Source organism: Amborella trichopoda, chromosome 8 (genome assembly GCF_054954075.1).
Source record: "Amborella trichopoda isolate Santa Cruz 75 chromosome 8, AtrichopodaSantaCruz75HAP2 v2.0, whole genome shotgun sequence".
Taxonomy (NCBI): Eukaryota; Viridiplantae; Streptophyta; class Magnoliopsida; order Amborellales; family Amborellaceae; genus Amborella; species Amborella trichopoda.
The window spans coordinates 3,458,028-3,475,433 of NC_142343.1; the positions used below are offsets into that span (position 1 = coordinate 3,458,028).

The 17,406-nt window shown below is 32.3% G+C and overlaps 1 protein-coding gene and 1 non-coding gene across 2 annotated transcripts in view; one reads left to right on the plus strand and one right to left on the minus strand.

The window, feature by feature from the left end:
• Positions 1-17,406, plus strand: part of LOC18440199 (uncharacterized) — a 34,969-nt gene that overhangs the window by 8,341 nt on the left and 9,222 nt on the right. Inside the window, exon 3 of the mRNA XM_088873830.1 lies at positions 11,694-12,195. Coding sequence (XP_088729956.1) covers positions 11,694-12,195 — 502 coding nt within the window. The remainder of the gene's footprint in view (positions 1-11,693; positions 12,196-17,406) is intronic.
• Positions 3,694-3,796, minus strand: LOC148780709 (U6 spliceosomal RNA). Its single transcript, XR_016039839.1, has one exon. It is a non-coding gene; the product is annotated as a U6 spliceosomal RNA (small nuclear RNA).

Here is a 17,406-nt window from a genome sequence, read left to right on the forward strand (position 1 = left end):
AAAAAGGACAACTACATATACCCTCTTCAAAATTCTGACTAAGAGATTTTTTAAAAGAAAAATTATTTCATGCAAGCTAGACTGCATATATACATATTCGGTCTAAAAAGTGTAAAACATCAATATTAAAAATGGATGCAAGTAAGTGTTCTATCTAAAAACAATAGAAACTAACGGTCCAAATGTTTTATTCCTAGAATTATTTTTCTAGTTTTTAAGATTTATTTATTTTTTCATATTTACGATCTCCATGTTAGATATTTACATGTCCTTAAAAATTGTTTTAAAATCCATCTCAAAAATATATTGAAGCCCGCATTCCTACATATGCGGGCTTGACCACATAGAGCTTGGGTCCTTCTTAAAAACCTGACTTTGAGTCTGAATAACCACACAAACCAGATGGATGCATAAAAGTGATGCTCCCACAAAGAACTAAAATGAGTAGTCAAGAATTTTTCTCAAAAAATATTTTTTTAATTTTTTAATTTCAATTTTTTTTACATATTTATGATCCTTGTGTTAGAGAGTTATATAACCGAAAATATTGGATTCAAAATCTATCTAAAAAATAGAGAATGGAGAGAGGCTATTATCTACATATATGAGTCGGCCCCGACTCATACAAAACGTGTCGTTAGATTATTTATCTTAGGATATATGTCCCTTACGGCACCTTAGGGTGAATACTATAGTTATCCACTTCAAGGAGATACATAATTGTCAAAAAACACTTTGGTGATAGGAAAGGGCAAGCTTTCTATACTTCCCCTCGTATGCTTAGAAGTTCTATCCTTCCCCTTATCCAACCGTCGATTCTGAATGGAGGGTTAAGATTGCTCGAATCACAATGTCATGTCTTTATACTATTTTATTTTTAATTTTTTTTTCTATAAACTATTTTGACACCAAATTTTGGACGCCCATTCTTCTATTAAACTCACACTAGCAAAAAATATAAAACAAATATTTTCAATAAAATAAAATGAACAAAATACCCTTGAAAATTTTAAGGGGTATTTTATTGAAAAGTTATTTTTAATATTTTTTATAGGTGCATTCCAATGAGAAGATGACACGTACCAAATTTCATATTCATACAATTTGTACAAAAAAAACTAAAAATAAAATACTTTAAGACGTCGGATCTAAAATCAAACAGTGAGTGGCTCTCTTGATCAAAATTGGACGGCTGGATAGGAGGGAGAGGATGAAACTTCTACACTACAGGGGAGGCATAGAAACTTTTCCCTGTAGTTTATGATTTGTTCATATCGGTTGGAGATCATAAATATACTTGAATGATGGATCCCCATAGAATGTTTCTATGCCTTTTTTTAATTTTGGGAAAGGTTTATACACTTCCCCTACTTCTATCCTACCCTACCATCCAGTCGTCCAATTTTGATCAAGAGAGCCACTCACTGTTTGATCTTAGATCTGACGTCTCAAAGTATTTTAGTTTTAGTTTTTTTTTTATAGAAATTGTATGAATATAAAATTTGGTACATACCATCTTCTCATTGGGGAGCACCTATAAAAAATATTAAAAATAATTTTTTCTAAAATATAATGACCAAAATACCCTTTGAATCTTTCAAGGGTATTTTGGTTATTTTATTTTATTGAAAATATTTTTTTTTAATATTTTTTTCTAGTGCGAGTTTAATAGAAGAATGGACGTCTAAAATTTGGTGTCAAAATAGTTTATAGAAAAAAAATTACAAATAAAATAGTATAGGGACATGACATTGTGATTGGGGCAATCATAGTCCTCCATTCAGAGTGGACGGTTGGATAAGGGGGAGGATAGAAATTCTATACTATAGGGGAAGCATAGAAAATTTTCCATTTTATTTTTGGGTGAGGTTTATATGAAATTAAAACCTTAAACAATCAAAGTAAGATGCACTTCGAGACTTGGTCATAAGATGTAATTTTTATATAAAAATATTTAGAATGACCAGATAATATATTTTTATTGCTAATTATAAAATTGTGAACTTCAAAAATAATTCAAAACAAGCAAATCTATAAACACACAAAATTTTTGAAAATGAACCGCCTAGATAATGTTGCAAGATGTACAATTTTTTAGACGTGAAACATTTTTTTCGTTTTTCTTATCTATATCTCGATGATCAGATGATCAATTATATAGTTTTTCAACCTCAAAATAGCTTTATCTGATATTTTTTGATGTGCACCTTAATTCTAGAATCTAAGATGCGAACTTTATATAATTTTTTCCTTTGTTTTACCATTTCCCTTTTCAGTAAAATGAAGAATAATGGTTTAATGAAAGAAAACAAAAAGGATATACAAACAAATAAAATGAGATGTATGCAAAATTTTAAAATAAAATTAAGAGTAGAAAGATTGGTTATTTTACTTGCTATTAAATAAGAGAACATATCTTTTTACACTTTTTTTTTAGGTTTCATTTCTCAACGGGCTCAAGGTTTCAAAACATATTCGGTGGCATAGAGGTTTCATGTATTAAATCGTTTAACCTCCTAGACCAACTTTATCTCTTTTGACCTCATCTTTTAAACCCAAACAAAAGTTCAAAAAACATCCATTTTTTTTATTCCTTTCTAAATCCCCTTCTACCTATTTTTTATCGCATTTCTCCCCAAACCTCTCCCATTTTTTTCAATATTAAAAAATATTTTTTTGTAATATTTTTTTTAAAAAAAGATAACGATTTGAGGAAAAATATGGGAATGGTTTATAAATGAATACAAACAAATATATCTGTTAAACTTTTGTTTGGCTTAAAAAGACGAGGTAAAGGTGCTTGAGGGATTAGAAGATACAATATATGGTATTTCTGTCCTATCATATATGTTTTGAAACCTTGGGTTTATTGAGAAATGAAATCTAAAAAGAGAGTTAGAAATATTTTTCCAATAAATAATTGTATTAAAAATTTATCTAAATAACCTATTGAAATATTTACCATTTTATCCTAGGTTTTATTTGATAAATTTTAAAGTGCATCATGTTATGTCATTTGATTTGATGAGTTATTTGAATTACGATCAAAAGAAGGATGGGCTATTTGAAATTAGATTAAAAAAAAAAATGCATGATGCTAAATGATTCATGCGTTAAAAGTAGTTTAATAGATTTCCTGCATTATCATTCTTAGAATTTATCTATGAAAATTTATGCATTTCAAATTGGATGGACCAATTTCCTAGAAATTCACCTATGATAAAAGCAAAGCATGCAGGAATAACATGGACAACTGCACTAATGTTCTTTTAAAGCTTGCAACTCTTTCTCATATCCTTGGTCTAAGAAAGGTGAGGATTTTACACTTTTGCTTACCTCTTTCTAAGCCCAAGTAAAAGAGATGGGTTGTGTTATGTAGACAACCAACATAAAATTTTATCAAATTTTTTAATGAATTCTGACTCAACATTATCTACTTATGCTAACGTGTTCTTCTTAATCAACACTAAGGGTATGACTCTTGATAAAGCAGAATGGTAAACCAAGATTCATGTAACTGACCCCAAATAATTGAAAAATAGCTTTGATGATGATGATAAACTCTTTGCCATGGGCTTGTAGACATTTACTATATGCATTTCTATTGTATGCTCCTTAGTGCACATAGCATTTAGTCCTTGTTTGTTGAGTTTGTTTTCCACATAAATGAAAATTCTTCCTTACAACAAAAAAAAAAAATTGGACCATTTCTTGATTTGTGCCGGTCATCATTGAGCCAAGGCTATGCTAATCTTCTTTGTATCGTTTCGATTTTATCCGATGCCGCCAAACAGACGATAAAAGTTGATATGCCCAACAGTTGAAAAAAAAAAAACAAAAAAAAAGTTAAGATCAAAATAAAAAGTACATTAGAACCCATTGGACTCAAAACATAAGTCCTTTACGCCATCAATAATTATAGCTAACGACAAGTAGTATAGAACCAAGTAGAACATGGTGGGCCCTTGATGGGCCCCACCATGCTCTCTAGATCTTTCTAAAGAATTGACACCCTAACACTCAATAATGAGAGCATTTTGGTGATTAGCATCTCCATCTCCGATTTCAGCCACACATTCAAATAAAAGTGATTTGCTATATAGCAAGTAGTTTTTTGGGGGTGACGAGTTAAATTGGTGACATGTTACAAGTGGCGTAGTTTTGCGGTTGAAAATGATAGATTTGGAGAGGGCAAGGAATGAGAAGAAGACGATCTTGTTGGGTTATTTATCGCAAGAGTTTCAGAATACGGATTGATGGTGAGGATTGTCACCTCATAGATCCATGCCATTGCCGAGCCAGATCGGTTTGAGCTAGTGATCTAAAAACTATTAAAAATAAAAAATAAAAAATAATTTTTATTTTTTTCTTTTTCTAAGGGAGACCTAAAAAAACCTTAGATGTGGTTTAAGAAAGAGAGAGAAATAAAGGGTTTTAGGAGGGACCAGTTATTACTTATACCTTCTTAAAACTAGCTTGGTCCCAGCCGACTCTCGATTCAGGTCGGTGGGTTTTTTAAACACTTAAACTCACTAAGAAAATAATAAAACATTATCAATTTATATAAAAAATATATGGGATTGTATACAATGAGACAATTTACCTGTGGTATAGAGAGGTCACAAGTACTCATAACCATCCGATGTGAAATTTGATAGCTTAGGTGTGTAACAAAATTTGAAAAATTTTCTTTTAAACTTGGAACTCGGTCAATGAAATAAATGCAGCTACCTAATTTCGTATCCAATGGTCAAAATTCATTGTGACCACCTTGTACCAAAAATAAATGGTGTCTTTACATACTTTCTTAAAAATATATTAATATAGAAATATTGTATACACATCGTTAAAAGTTGTAAGAGGATATGTTACCCTAATTTTCCCCATAGACAATCTATTAACAGTCCATCATTTCTTAATTAAAATATGATAGAATAGAAACGAGTTGTGGTAAGTAGCATCTATATGCTTAGGCCCAATTTGATCGTAGATTGTGAAGGCGGTGGTATTATGGGAAATTTAAAAAGAGAGAAAAAATAGAGTTTTTGAAGATAAAAGTGTGCACTCAAGTATTTGTATATGTTGTCAACCTTAAAGAGTACTATAATTTCATTAATCTACTTAAAGGGTAATGTTTGTATATGGTGTGTACCTTATGTTATTGAAGTAAGGCGCACCTTAAACCTAATGTTTGTATACGGTGTCAACCTTATGTTATTGAAGTAAGGCGCACCTCAAATCTATGCTGAAAGATGCAGTTTTGATATCGGAAAGTCTTTTGATGGTATACAATCTATTACTACCCCTAATTATGAAATTTAAATTTCAAAAAATGGTAACGATCAAGTAGATCTATCAATATTTGAAAATCTTGAAAACAGACGGTTCAAATATGTGTTTGAATATAAACTTTTTTTTAGGAATTAAAATTCTTTCTTTTTTTTCTTTTTTTTTTCTTTTTTTTTATTTTTTTTTCCATATGCATGAATGTAGAGGTCTTGATGATTAAGGTGAGCGTTTTTTGGTGTCGGAACATCTTTCTCTAAAGGGTTTTTAAGGTATATGTTATTGGAAATTGTGGTCTTTCAGGCCCTTTTATTCAAGATATCCAATTATTATGGGCATAAACATATTTAGTTAATAATATCATAGTATTAACATGAAAAGAGTCACACATAGATATAAATTTTAGTAGGTCTTTAGTGATCTAATTAATCCTAATGAGAGTTTTAATAACTAGGTGACAGCTTTTCAAAACTCCTAATGCCTTTTAAGTAAATAACGATTGTGATGCAAATAAAAATTGAAGTTTATTTATTTTTTATTTTTAATTAGGAATAGGAAGAGAGTCAGGATAAAGATAAAGTTAAGTAGGTGGAGGAAGGAATTTTTATAAGTATTATCAAGTGGGAGATTTTATGCAGATTTTTAAGGGGCTCTAAATAGATTTAGTGAGAGATTTAAGGGGGATTTAAATATGAGAAAGATATAAGATTTAGATATGGGAATGTGTGTTTTAGATGCATCAAAAGTTGAGGGGATGGAAAATAGGGATGGCTTGTGAGGTTAAGAGAGAAGATAGCGATAGAGGTGGGTTATCTTTTAGAAGCAAATCGTCTAAGACATAAAAATAAAGAGAAATAAAGAGATGAAGAGAGAAATGAGAAAAGTTGGTGTACGAGAGAGAGAGAGAGAGAGAGAGAGAGAGAGAGAGAGAGAGAGAGAGAGAGAGAGAGAGAGAGAGAGAGAGAGAGAGAGAGAGAGAGAGAGAGAGAGAGATTTTAGTTTTTTTTTGGAGGTCTATTTGAAGGGATATATCTTTCATTGTAAAGGATCGGAGAATAATATGATAATGGAGTAAAACTGTTTTTGTGAAAATATCTGAATTGATGAAAGTTGATTTTATGAAAAGATCTGAATTGAGGAAAGTTAATTTTATGAAGAGAATATATGTGATGCAGTATCCAAAATCCAACCTTGCGAGTCTAAACGAGAAATCAAGATGGATCTTGAGATCTCTGTGTTTTACTTCGAGATAAGCACCATAAAAAATAAGCACCATGCCTTTGATGAATGAACCAAAAATTGAAAAAAAAGTACCACAAAAAATGGTGGGACTTCACCACCAACTTATGAAAAGACCCCTAAAAGATTTGAATTGATAAGCTCAAGGTTGAGCGTCTCCCAACCTGGGAAGAGTGATGCAAATAAAAATTAGAGCTTATTTATTTTTTATTTTTAATTAGAAATACAAAGAGAGCTATGATAAAGTTAAGTAGGAAGAAGGAGCATTTTTTGGTAAGTATTATTAAGTGAGAGATTTTATGTAGATTTAGTGGGAAATTTTATGTAGATTTAGTGGGAGATTTAACGGGTTCAAAGAGATTTAATGAGATATTTAAGGGGATTTAAATATAAGAAATATATGGGATTTAAATATAGGAAGTTAAACTTTGAATTTATCAGATGTTGAGGGGATGGAAAATAGGGATGGCACATGAGGTTAAGAGAGAGAAGATAGGGATAGAGTGGGTTATCTTTTGGAAGCAAATCTTTTAAGACTTAAAACTAAAGAGAAAATATGGAGATAAAAAGAGAGAATAGAAAAGTTCATGAATGTGTGTGTGAGAGAGATATATATAGGTTTTTTTTAGATATTTGCTTTGAAGTCCATTTTAAGGGAGATATCTTCATTGTAAATGTTTTCGATATCTTGAATCGATAATCTAGAAAAATGGAGAGATCGAAGAAGATGTTGCACGAATTAGAGCTAAGTGAGTGAAGCGGAAATGTGCAACTAGAATTTTATGTGATCGTCACGTACTAATAAGGTTGAAGGGCAAATTCTATAAGACGACGGTGATACCAGCTTTGCTCTATGGGGCGGAATGTTAGGTGGACAAAAAATAATATACGCATTAAATGAGTATAGCTAAGATGAGGATGTTGAGATAGATGAGTGGCAAGCCAAGAATGGATAGAATTCACAATGCATCTATTCAAGATAATTTAGGTGTGGCACCAATAATCGATAAAATGAAAGAGAGTAGACTTTGGTGGGCTGACCATGTGTGGTGCCGACCAAGCATAGCATGTATTAAGAGGTGCGAATTAGTTCAAGTGGAAGGACAGAAAAGCACAAGAGATAGACCCAAAGTTCGAAGTAGTCCGAAAAGATTTGGAGATATATGACTTCACTGAGGATAATAGAGAACCAGGATTCATGGAGCTAACCCCAATTAATTGGTAAAAAGCTAAAATGATGATGATGACGATCATCCTTCATTGTAAACGATCAGATAATGATATGATAATCGAGTAAAATTTATCTTGTGAAAAGATCTTAATTGAGGAAAGTTAATGTTGTAAAAATATCTGAATTGAGTAAAATCATTTGTCAAGTGGATTCCCTTACCGACTTTGAGAGAACATATATTATCTTAACTCTTTTATTTTATTTTATTTTCTTCATGCATAATCTTCTTATCTCTTTTAAATCTTGTACTAAAAAAAAAGAAAAAAGAAAGCCCTAGTGAGGAGAAAACAAAAATGGCAGAGAAAAACAAGGATGACCGAGGAAAGCCTTTCTTCATCACGATCCGACTTCTAGAAAACAAATTAAAATTCAAATAGTGATATGTATTTTGAACCAACCGATGAAAATCTAAATGTTGGGATTCAATCTATATTACTATTTATTATAGATGCCAAGTGTTTGTGATATATAGATATATAGATAGGGAAAAGATTATGTCAGCCCAAGGGCATATTGCCTACAGTAAACGCCAACGACTTAGATTGAATCTGAGCTTATCTGACGATCTCGAATATCGGGGTAGTATTTGAATTATAATTTTTTTTTCTACAAGTCAAATTGATCTAAAATTTGGAACATGTGTACTTAAAAATAGGTGAATCTTCTAAAAATATAAAAAATTATTTTACATGAAAAATATTGACCAAAATACCCCTGTAAAGTTTCGGGGCTATTTTGATCTATTATTTATTGTGGATTATTTTTTTGATATTTTTATTAGGTGCACCTTGATGAGATGAATATACACGTAAAATTTCAAGTGATTTTGATTTATAGAAAAAAGTTCAATTCAAACACGAAAAAAAGTCGTGAACGTTAGATCGGCCTAGATTCAATCTGGGCGATTGGCATTTACTGTAGTGGTCAGCTAGTGGACGTGTATATATATATATATATATATATATATATATATATATATATATATATATTGATTTTTGCTTATCTAGAGTTTTTTAGGTTACCCCTAAATCACCACCCTATAAACCTTTTTTTAAATTTTTAAATTTTTTATATTCTAATATTTTAATTTATCCATAGAATTCGAAATAAATCTAATCAAGAGAATTTAGACATGACACCAATAAACAATAAAATGAGAGTGAGTAACTTAGGTGCGCTGGTCATATGTGGCATCCACCAAGTACAACATCTGTTAGCAGAAGCGAGTTAGTTTAAGTGGAAAGGCTAAAAAGGGCACAGCGTAGGCCCAAAATGATGTGGATGGAAATAGTTCGAAAAGATATGGGGACTTATGATCTCATTGAGGATATAACCTTTAATAGAGCAGAATGAAGAATCAGGATTCATGTAGCCGACCCTAATTAATTAGAAAAAAAACTAAAATGATGATGATGATGATTTTAATATTTCTTGAATCACCGATTCGGATTTATTTGCACCAATCTAAATAGCCAATCCAACAATTTGACACATTTTTGAGGGTGGATGATCACCCTACTAATCCATGCTTTAAAAACTGGTGACTGCAATTCTCATTTGATTTGAATGGAAACCTAACATTACAAGTAAAATTTAGTTTTTCTTACAAATCATTTTGCGATAAAATTTTAGGCACCCCCTTATAAGCAAAAAAAAAAAAAAAGAATTCTGATAATAAAAATGATCAAAAGCTCCTCTAACTTGCATGCAGGGTGTTTTGGTCATTTTTACTGTCAATAATATTTTCCTTACTTTAGGAGGTACACCCCAATGAGAATTTAGATCAGGGGCATCCCAAATTTCTTCTCAACAGCATTTGCAATAAAAAGTTTAAAATAAAATCATATTAGGCATAGTAATGTAACTAAAGCTTAGCCAACCATTTAGATAAAGAACAAGTTTAAATAATGTTGACGTCTTATATTGTGGAATTAAGAAAGATCCATCGAAAAGGCTCGTTTTGACATCAGAAAACCATTTAATTAATCATATCGACATTGAGATGTATGCATATGAGAAAATATTTTGAGTTAAAAAAAAAATACATCTTACAACACATTATTAGGACTTTTTATTTTTTAATATTTTTATGTGTTTATAGATCTACTTGAACCATTTTTTGGAGTTTTAAAATTTATAATTACAAATAAAAATAGATTTTCAAACGTAATTTTCAACACCTCTTATGACAAAGCTTGAAAGTCCACTTTACTTTCTACAAACCACACCCTTTAGATAATTTGATAAATCGGGTGTCAAATATGTTTTGTCTTATACTTGGGTGGCCCATGTAGAAAAGTTTTCAAGGAAAATAGGGTGAAAACCATGAGGAAAAAGGAGATGCCTTGATGATAATTCGCAAAAGGGTATTTAGAGAAATAAAAGATTTAGAAAATTGAATAAGAGAAAATAAAAATAAAAATTTGAGACTCGTCCATGTAAGCTTCAACCATTCACCATTGGTAGCAGGCAGTCCATCATCACTACAAATCAACGGTGAGCGACCTTGTCCCATAAAATATCAAATGTGGTTTTGAAATGAAAGTGACAAAAGATTCCGGGGATTGCAAATATCGCTAGAATACGACACAAATTTGAAGTTCTGACGAAGTTATATATTTTGGTTTCTTTAAGGTTACAATCAATGTGGACCCCATTTTTTTATAATAGTATAATTTATATTATATATATAAATATATAAAAGTTATATAAACAGGCTAGTCTAGAGCGAACGCTTAGGCTAAAAGCATGTAGCGCGCTTTTTGATTCGTGGGTAAAGGTATCTCAACTAACCGTGTTGTTAACTTGGTAAAATGACTTGAGAATCAAGCTCGAGGGCTTATTGCTTACCCCTCTCTAACTTTTTTTTACACTTGAGACAACGAGGGCTTTGATCTTGCTATCACTGCCTTTGCTCGTTGCCACCGTCATAGTCACGAGTACTAATATATATAACAATATTTTTTGAGTGAGTTATAGCAATTTAAATTTTAGAACTTACGAGGCTTAATCCCCACCGTATATTAATTGATGATGAATAGTGATTGATCCAATTCTTTTTCTCTAAACAAAAGATTTAAGGTTTCTATAGGTTCCCAAGCCAAGCGGTTATCGTGTTTCCCCACCTTCCTTGCCTTCTCTCTAATCCAAACACACGAAGAGCCCAAGCTACTGTGTTTGTTTCCCTACCTTCCCAAGCCACCATCGGCTCTCTCTAAAAACATGGAGACGCTCTGTTGTTTGATTTTGGACTGTTTTTGCAAAACGAGGAGACCATTATTGAGTAGGCTTTGAACCTGTAATGCGTGAGACCATTTTTACTGAGTAGGCTTTGAACGCTTCTAATGAATTTCAGTCGACACCGAAAATAAAAGGAATCCTTAACAGTAGTCTTGTGTGACCACCGAATGTTTTGCTTTTTTAAAGAGCATAAAACCCACTCTCAAATCACTATTTTTTGGCCTTTACGCAGTTGTCACGGAGTTAACAAAGCCACCAAATGGACGGTTAAGATCTTTTGCAAATTCCATCACAGTTTTTGTCCGTGAGAGCGATAGGCTCCAACCACCTTCCCCATTTACATTGACCTCCTGTTCCTGGCTTAGGCCTAGAATCTCAGGGTAGAGAGCGAGAGAGAGAGAATTTCTGGCAATTAGAGAGAAAAATAAATAGTTCCACAATTTAGAGTAAAAATAGAGTTCTCCAGCAATAGAGAGGAAAATATAGGAGCTGGGGGGAGCATGAAGAGAGAGAGAGATTAAGTTTTCAGGGTTTAGGGAGAGAGAGAGAGTAGAGTTCACAAAACTTTCAAGCTTATCATTAGAGGGAATAGAGTTTTCAATGAACGTAGAGGTTTCAAGGCAGAAAGATAAAGAAACAAGTGCTCGATAGTGACAAGGAAAAGCATGAATTAAAACGAGAAAAGAGAGAATTTTGAGGTGGGTTTCCAATGGGTGAACTCGCGCCCCCTCACGTTTTGATATTCCCGTTCCCGGCACAAGGCCCCATAAATTGCATGATCAAATTAGCGGAGCTCTTTGTTTCCCTCACTGACTTTCATGTCACCTTCCTAAACTCGGAGCACAACCACAAGAGACTCGGTATCGGACCCGAGTCTGGATCCCAGAGGGTGAGATTCAAGTCTATACCCGATGGCTTGCCGGAGTCTCACCCGCGCTCGGCGAGTCTGTTTTTTGAATTACATGACTCAATCCAGACTCAATCCAGATCAGTTTTTAGAGAGATGCTGGTAAAGAAAGTAAGGGTGGGTGAGCCACCAGTGAGTTGTGTGATAAGTGATGGGCTCATGCCTTTTGTGGTGGACGTGGGCGAGGAGGTTGGGGTGCCCGTTATTTCGTTTAGAACACTGAGCGGCTGCTGCTTTTGGGCTTTTTTCTCCATCCCTTGGCTAATTGAGGCTGGAGTGCTTCCTATTCTCGGTAATTTCTCGTTCTCTCGATGTACATAGAGGGGATTGATACGATGAAACGCTTTATTTTGATACAAAAAGGTCATAATTATTTTTAATTATTGGATATGAAATCGGGTGAAGTGTGGCACCATCCAATAGTCAATAGTAATTCTAACCTTTTTGTATAAAAAATAAATGATCTTATCAAACACATTTTTTATAGAAAAAAAAGCGTCTTCCTCCCGTATATTCCCTCTTACTTATGCTCTAAGCATCTTCTCTCTATTAGGTATAAAGTTCACTTGTGAAAAAACACCATACATTTTTAAAAGCTTGCTTAAGTAATTTTTTTAATATAAATATTTGGGATTTAATTTGATTTAATTTGTAACATCTAGTTCAATATTCTAAAAAAAAAAAAAGAATTTAAGTTCTTAAATGCGTAAATTTTAAATTCTTAAACGCCAAAAATTTATCCAATCTCTATTGTTGTGTGTGTTTGTATTAGTTAGCATAATAAATAAGGGTGCCTTCTCCTCTCCCCATTTCCCTCTCATATTTTTAAATGTCTCTCTCCCTAAAATCCTTTATTGTTGGTTATTTAAGGATTATTTAAAGGGAAATGGTTTGATAGGGCTGCAACCCTATTAAAATAAGTAAAGCCTCACCTAATGACTCATTGAAAATTGTAATTCAAGCATTGGAAAACCTTTACATCAATCATCTCGACTTGAACATTATGGTTATGAAAAAAATTAGGATTTCAAACTCTAAAATATAATGTATATTTTAATAAATTATCTAAACATTTTATTTCGCCCTAAAAATAAATGTTCAAAGATCTACAATATCTTTACAAGTTTTTGAGTTTAAAATTTTATTGTCGGAATTGGAATTGATTTTAGAGCCATCATGGAGATTTATGACTGAAAGTGCTTTCCAAACGAGGATTTAAGATGAGGCTTTATTTAGTTGAGCAAGCTTTCTATGCTTCCCCTACAACATCAAACTTATATACTTCTCCTTATCTAACCATCCATTCTGAATGCAGGGTTAAGATTGCCCCTACTACAATGTCACGTCTCTACACTATTTTTTTTTTTTTTTCTACAAACTATTTTAACACCAAATTTTGTACGTCCAATCCTCTATTAAACTCGCACTAGCGAAAAATATAAGAAAAATATTTTTAATAAAATAAAATGATCAAAATACCTCTGAAAGTTTTAAGGGGTATTTTGGTTATTATAGTTTATTTAAAATTTATTTTTAATATTTTTTATAGGTACACCCCAATGAGAAGATGATATATACTAAATTTCACATTTATACAATTTGTACAAAAAACCAAAAAATAAAATACTTTGAAACGTCGGATTTAAAATCAAACGGTAAGTGGCTCTCTTGATCAAACTTGGACAGTTGGATGATAGAGGAAGCATAGATCTGCAGGGAAAAATATATAAACCTTTCCCTAATTAGTTTTCAGAGACTAGGCCTTCTACAAACTACACCTTAAAATGTGCTACTTTTTTAATGAAAATTAGAGATACACAAGAGAGTTGGAATCCGGACATTAAAATAAAATAAAATAAAATAAAAGAAGACACAAAAGTCAAGGAAAAGATCCCTATAATTGGAACTTTGGATCTTGAACAAGCTTCACAAAAACATATCCAAAGTAGGAACTGCCATCAAAAAAAATAATGAGTCCAACAAAATATGTATGAGATTTTATAATGTCAGCACATCTAAAACATACAAAAAAGTTAAATGTTCAAATAGAGCGTTAACAGCATTTTTGACGAAAATACTGTGCCTTTCATAAGGCTTCTCACCATTATTAGAATTATCAATCCACTATGCTCTAAATACTATGCTGAATAAGCCTCATTAAAGTTCAAGCTGAGCCTGTTCAAATAGAGCGTTAACAGCATTTTTTTTTTAATGGTGCCATCTTGAACTTATTTTTTATGTAAAGAAAATTTAGCAAAATACCTATACGAGATGCATTATTTAACACTTTACACATTTGCAACTACTTCAAGTCATAATCATGTGTATTCTGATAGATATTTTGAAATTAAATTAAACAATAATGATAAAATATTAAATTGTTGAACTGTTTTGATAAATTGTCATTTATTTAATAACAAAAATTTATCGAAATATCTTTAAGATACCGATTATTTAACAATTTATCCATGAGCAACCACTCCAACTTTAAATTATGTGTTGTTTTATTGTTATTATGAAATAAAACCAAAAGATATAAATAAAATGTTAAATTGTTGAAGTCTTATAGATAATTTGATTAAGGGTAGAGTTTGTATAAGGTGCCATTTTATATTATACAAGTAAGGTGCACCTCTAAATTTTATCGGAAGATGCAGTGTTGGTGTCTGGAACCTTTAAATGACTTGAAAATTTATGTTCAACCTTAATTATGAAATTCAAACTTTGAAAAATAGTTCAAATTGAGTAGATTTATTAACTTTTGAAAATCTTAAAAATAGACTGTCCAGATCACTTATTACAAGATGTACTAATTTTAATACTTGAATTTTTCTTCTTCTTTATATACATACATCTCGAGAACAAGATGATCAATTAGATAGTTTTACAACTTCAAAACAGTTTTTTCGATTGGATGTTTTAAGTGCATCTTACTTAAATGAGTTAAACAAGTTGGCATTAGGTGAGATAACGTCAAAGGACTATTGAAAAATTGAATGAGAGTTACCTAGTACCAACTACCAACCACTTGACCAAAAATATATTTATTATTTATCGAAACTTAAACAATAGGCACTATAGTTTGAGAATGGCCTTGGGCCTTGGTAGTAGTATTGCCGAGCCATCATCAAAAAGTAAAGCCCAAATCCTCGCTAACTTACCACTTTTTTTTTGTACTCCATTATCATCAAAGGGTAGGGGCTCAAATCTCCACTGACTTGCCAGAACCCAAGTTTAACTGGTTAGCTCTTGACAATTTGTATCACTACGTCCTAGGCTCAATTCCTACCAAGGGAGGGGCCCTCTCCCCATTGACACCCCCAAAAGAAAAGAGTCAAATGCATGACTCACCTTAGGGACCCTTGAAATACCCATTTTGGACTTTCTCTACTACGAGGATGCATGAGTAGATTCGCTTTGTTTCTTTTTCTTTGTGAAAAAGTGAAAGGGAAAAGATTTGGATTCTGTCCATTTCCTCCCATGGTAAAACATGCTATGGATACTTTTTTGGATCTCAAACTCTGAAGATATAATCTTTACAACTCATAAAACAATCTCGACAAAAAAAAAAAATCAAAATAAACTCTCTATGTACGAGAAAAAATGTATGCCCCCTGATTGACTAGAGACCATTCAATTTTTGAAGGGCTTAATCTAAGCATCACAAAAAACAAAATTCAAAATTCAAAATTTTTCTTTTAAAAATAATCATCTGGTAATTAATATGTGTTTTCCAAAATTTTAGACTAAGAAACTTCTTCTAAGTAGGAGTTTTGAGCGAGGGAGGAGATGCACAAAATCCTCCCTAAAGAGGATATTATATACGCTTGAAGTGAAAATTCACTCCGTTAAATTTGGTAAATATCATTTAATCAAGTCAAAAATATATTTTTGATGAATTAGAGAAAAATACAGCTGTTGTGAAGTAATATGAACGAACTTATTGATAAAGGAAAAATTTTATACAAGGCTATTTTAATTTTGTCATAATCTACAATGTCCATTTTAATTGGAAAATGTAGATTTACTATATCTCAAAAGACATGTTAAATCTATAACATTCAACTAAAACGAACATTGTAGAATACTAACCTTCTATAAGCTTGCCACCTTACCTAAGCAAAAAATTATATGTGAAAAGAATGGTTGTCCGTGCAGGAGCCTGCTCTCAATTTGTTGCCTCAGGTAAAAGCTATAGAGTATTTTTAGGACCCCAAGTTTTCGTGATGCAACTAACCAACCTCCAAAAGGGAGAAATTTATGCTCATATCCACTTAAAAGTAATGTTATTACCATATTCTCTCAAATTTTTATTGTTTACATTCATACCCCATATATATATATATATATATATATATATATATATATATATATATATATATATATATATATATATATTCAAATGCTCATAGTTCAAACTTTCAAGGTCTAAAATGCATAGAAAATTAGCGTAGGATCTTGACGATCCGATATTAAGTCTCAAAGTCTTGAATTTTGACCTTTAAGATCCAAAGCCACTTGACTTCATAAAACGAAAAAAGATGGAGAGATACAATTGACTTCAATTTTGAAAGTTCGAAGTCAAGACTTGTCAACATGGCTTCAGACTTTGAGGATCTATAGTCATTTTAACAGAACTTGACTTCCAAGTTCAAAGTCATGGTTTATTGAAATTGCTTCGGACCTTGAAGATACAAAGTCATTTCAATAATACTTGACTTCTTGGTCTGAAATCAAGACTTGTTGAGATGACTTCAAAATTTGGAGCTCTGAAGTTATTTCAACAAACCTTGAAGGTCCGAACTCATCTCGTCAAATCTTGACTGCAAACTACTACGGTCTAAGTTAGAACAAAAAAAGAAAACTTGACTTTGGACACTTGACATTCAAAAATCATAGTAAACAAAAAACAAAAAAAGAGATTTAGAACTTATATGAAAAGTCACTGACACTTGGGAGTGAGAGAATTGAGAATTGGATAAAAGGGGGCATGCATATAAAAAATGAGAATCAATAGTATAGACAAGAGGGTGCATCCCTAGTGTGAGGGTATACCCAAGTGGACCACACCCCTTTCATATTTGACTTACATTACTACATGAAGAGAGGTGGAGAGAGATTGCACCTCTCATGAGCGGGTTGCCCTCTCATGAATGGCTACACCATGCACCATAAGGGTGCCCATTCATGAGGAGGTTACTCCAACATGAATGAGAGGTTCTTTTTTCTCATTGTAAAAGGGGGAGGGGTGGGGGTCTCTACACATAACAACACTCACGAGAAAGGTGTGAGCGCTCCCATTGAGAGAGAGAGAAATTGTGTGAGAGAGTGTAAGTACAATCCCTCTCCCATTCAAGTTCTAAGGATAGAACCAGCCTTGAGAGATAGAGTTGTGCATGAGAGTCAAGCTCGGACTGCTCCTCAATCGTACTTGTTGGAGTATTTGTGAGCTTCTACTTCGTTCGGGATTTGGGGTGCGAAACAGATTTTGGCAAATTGAGTA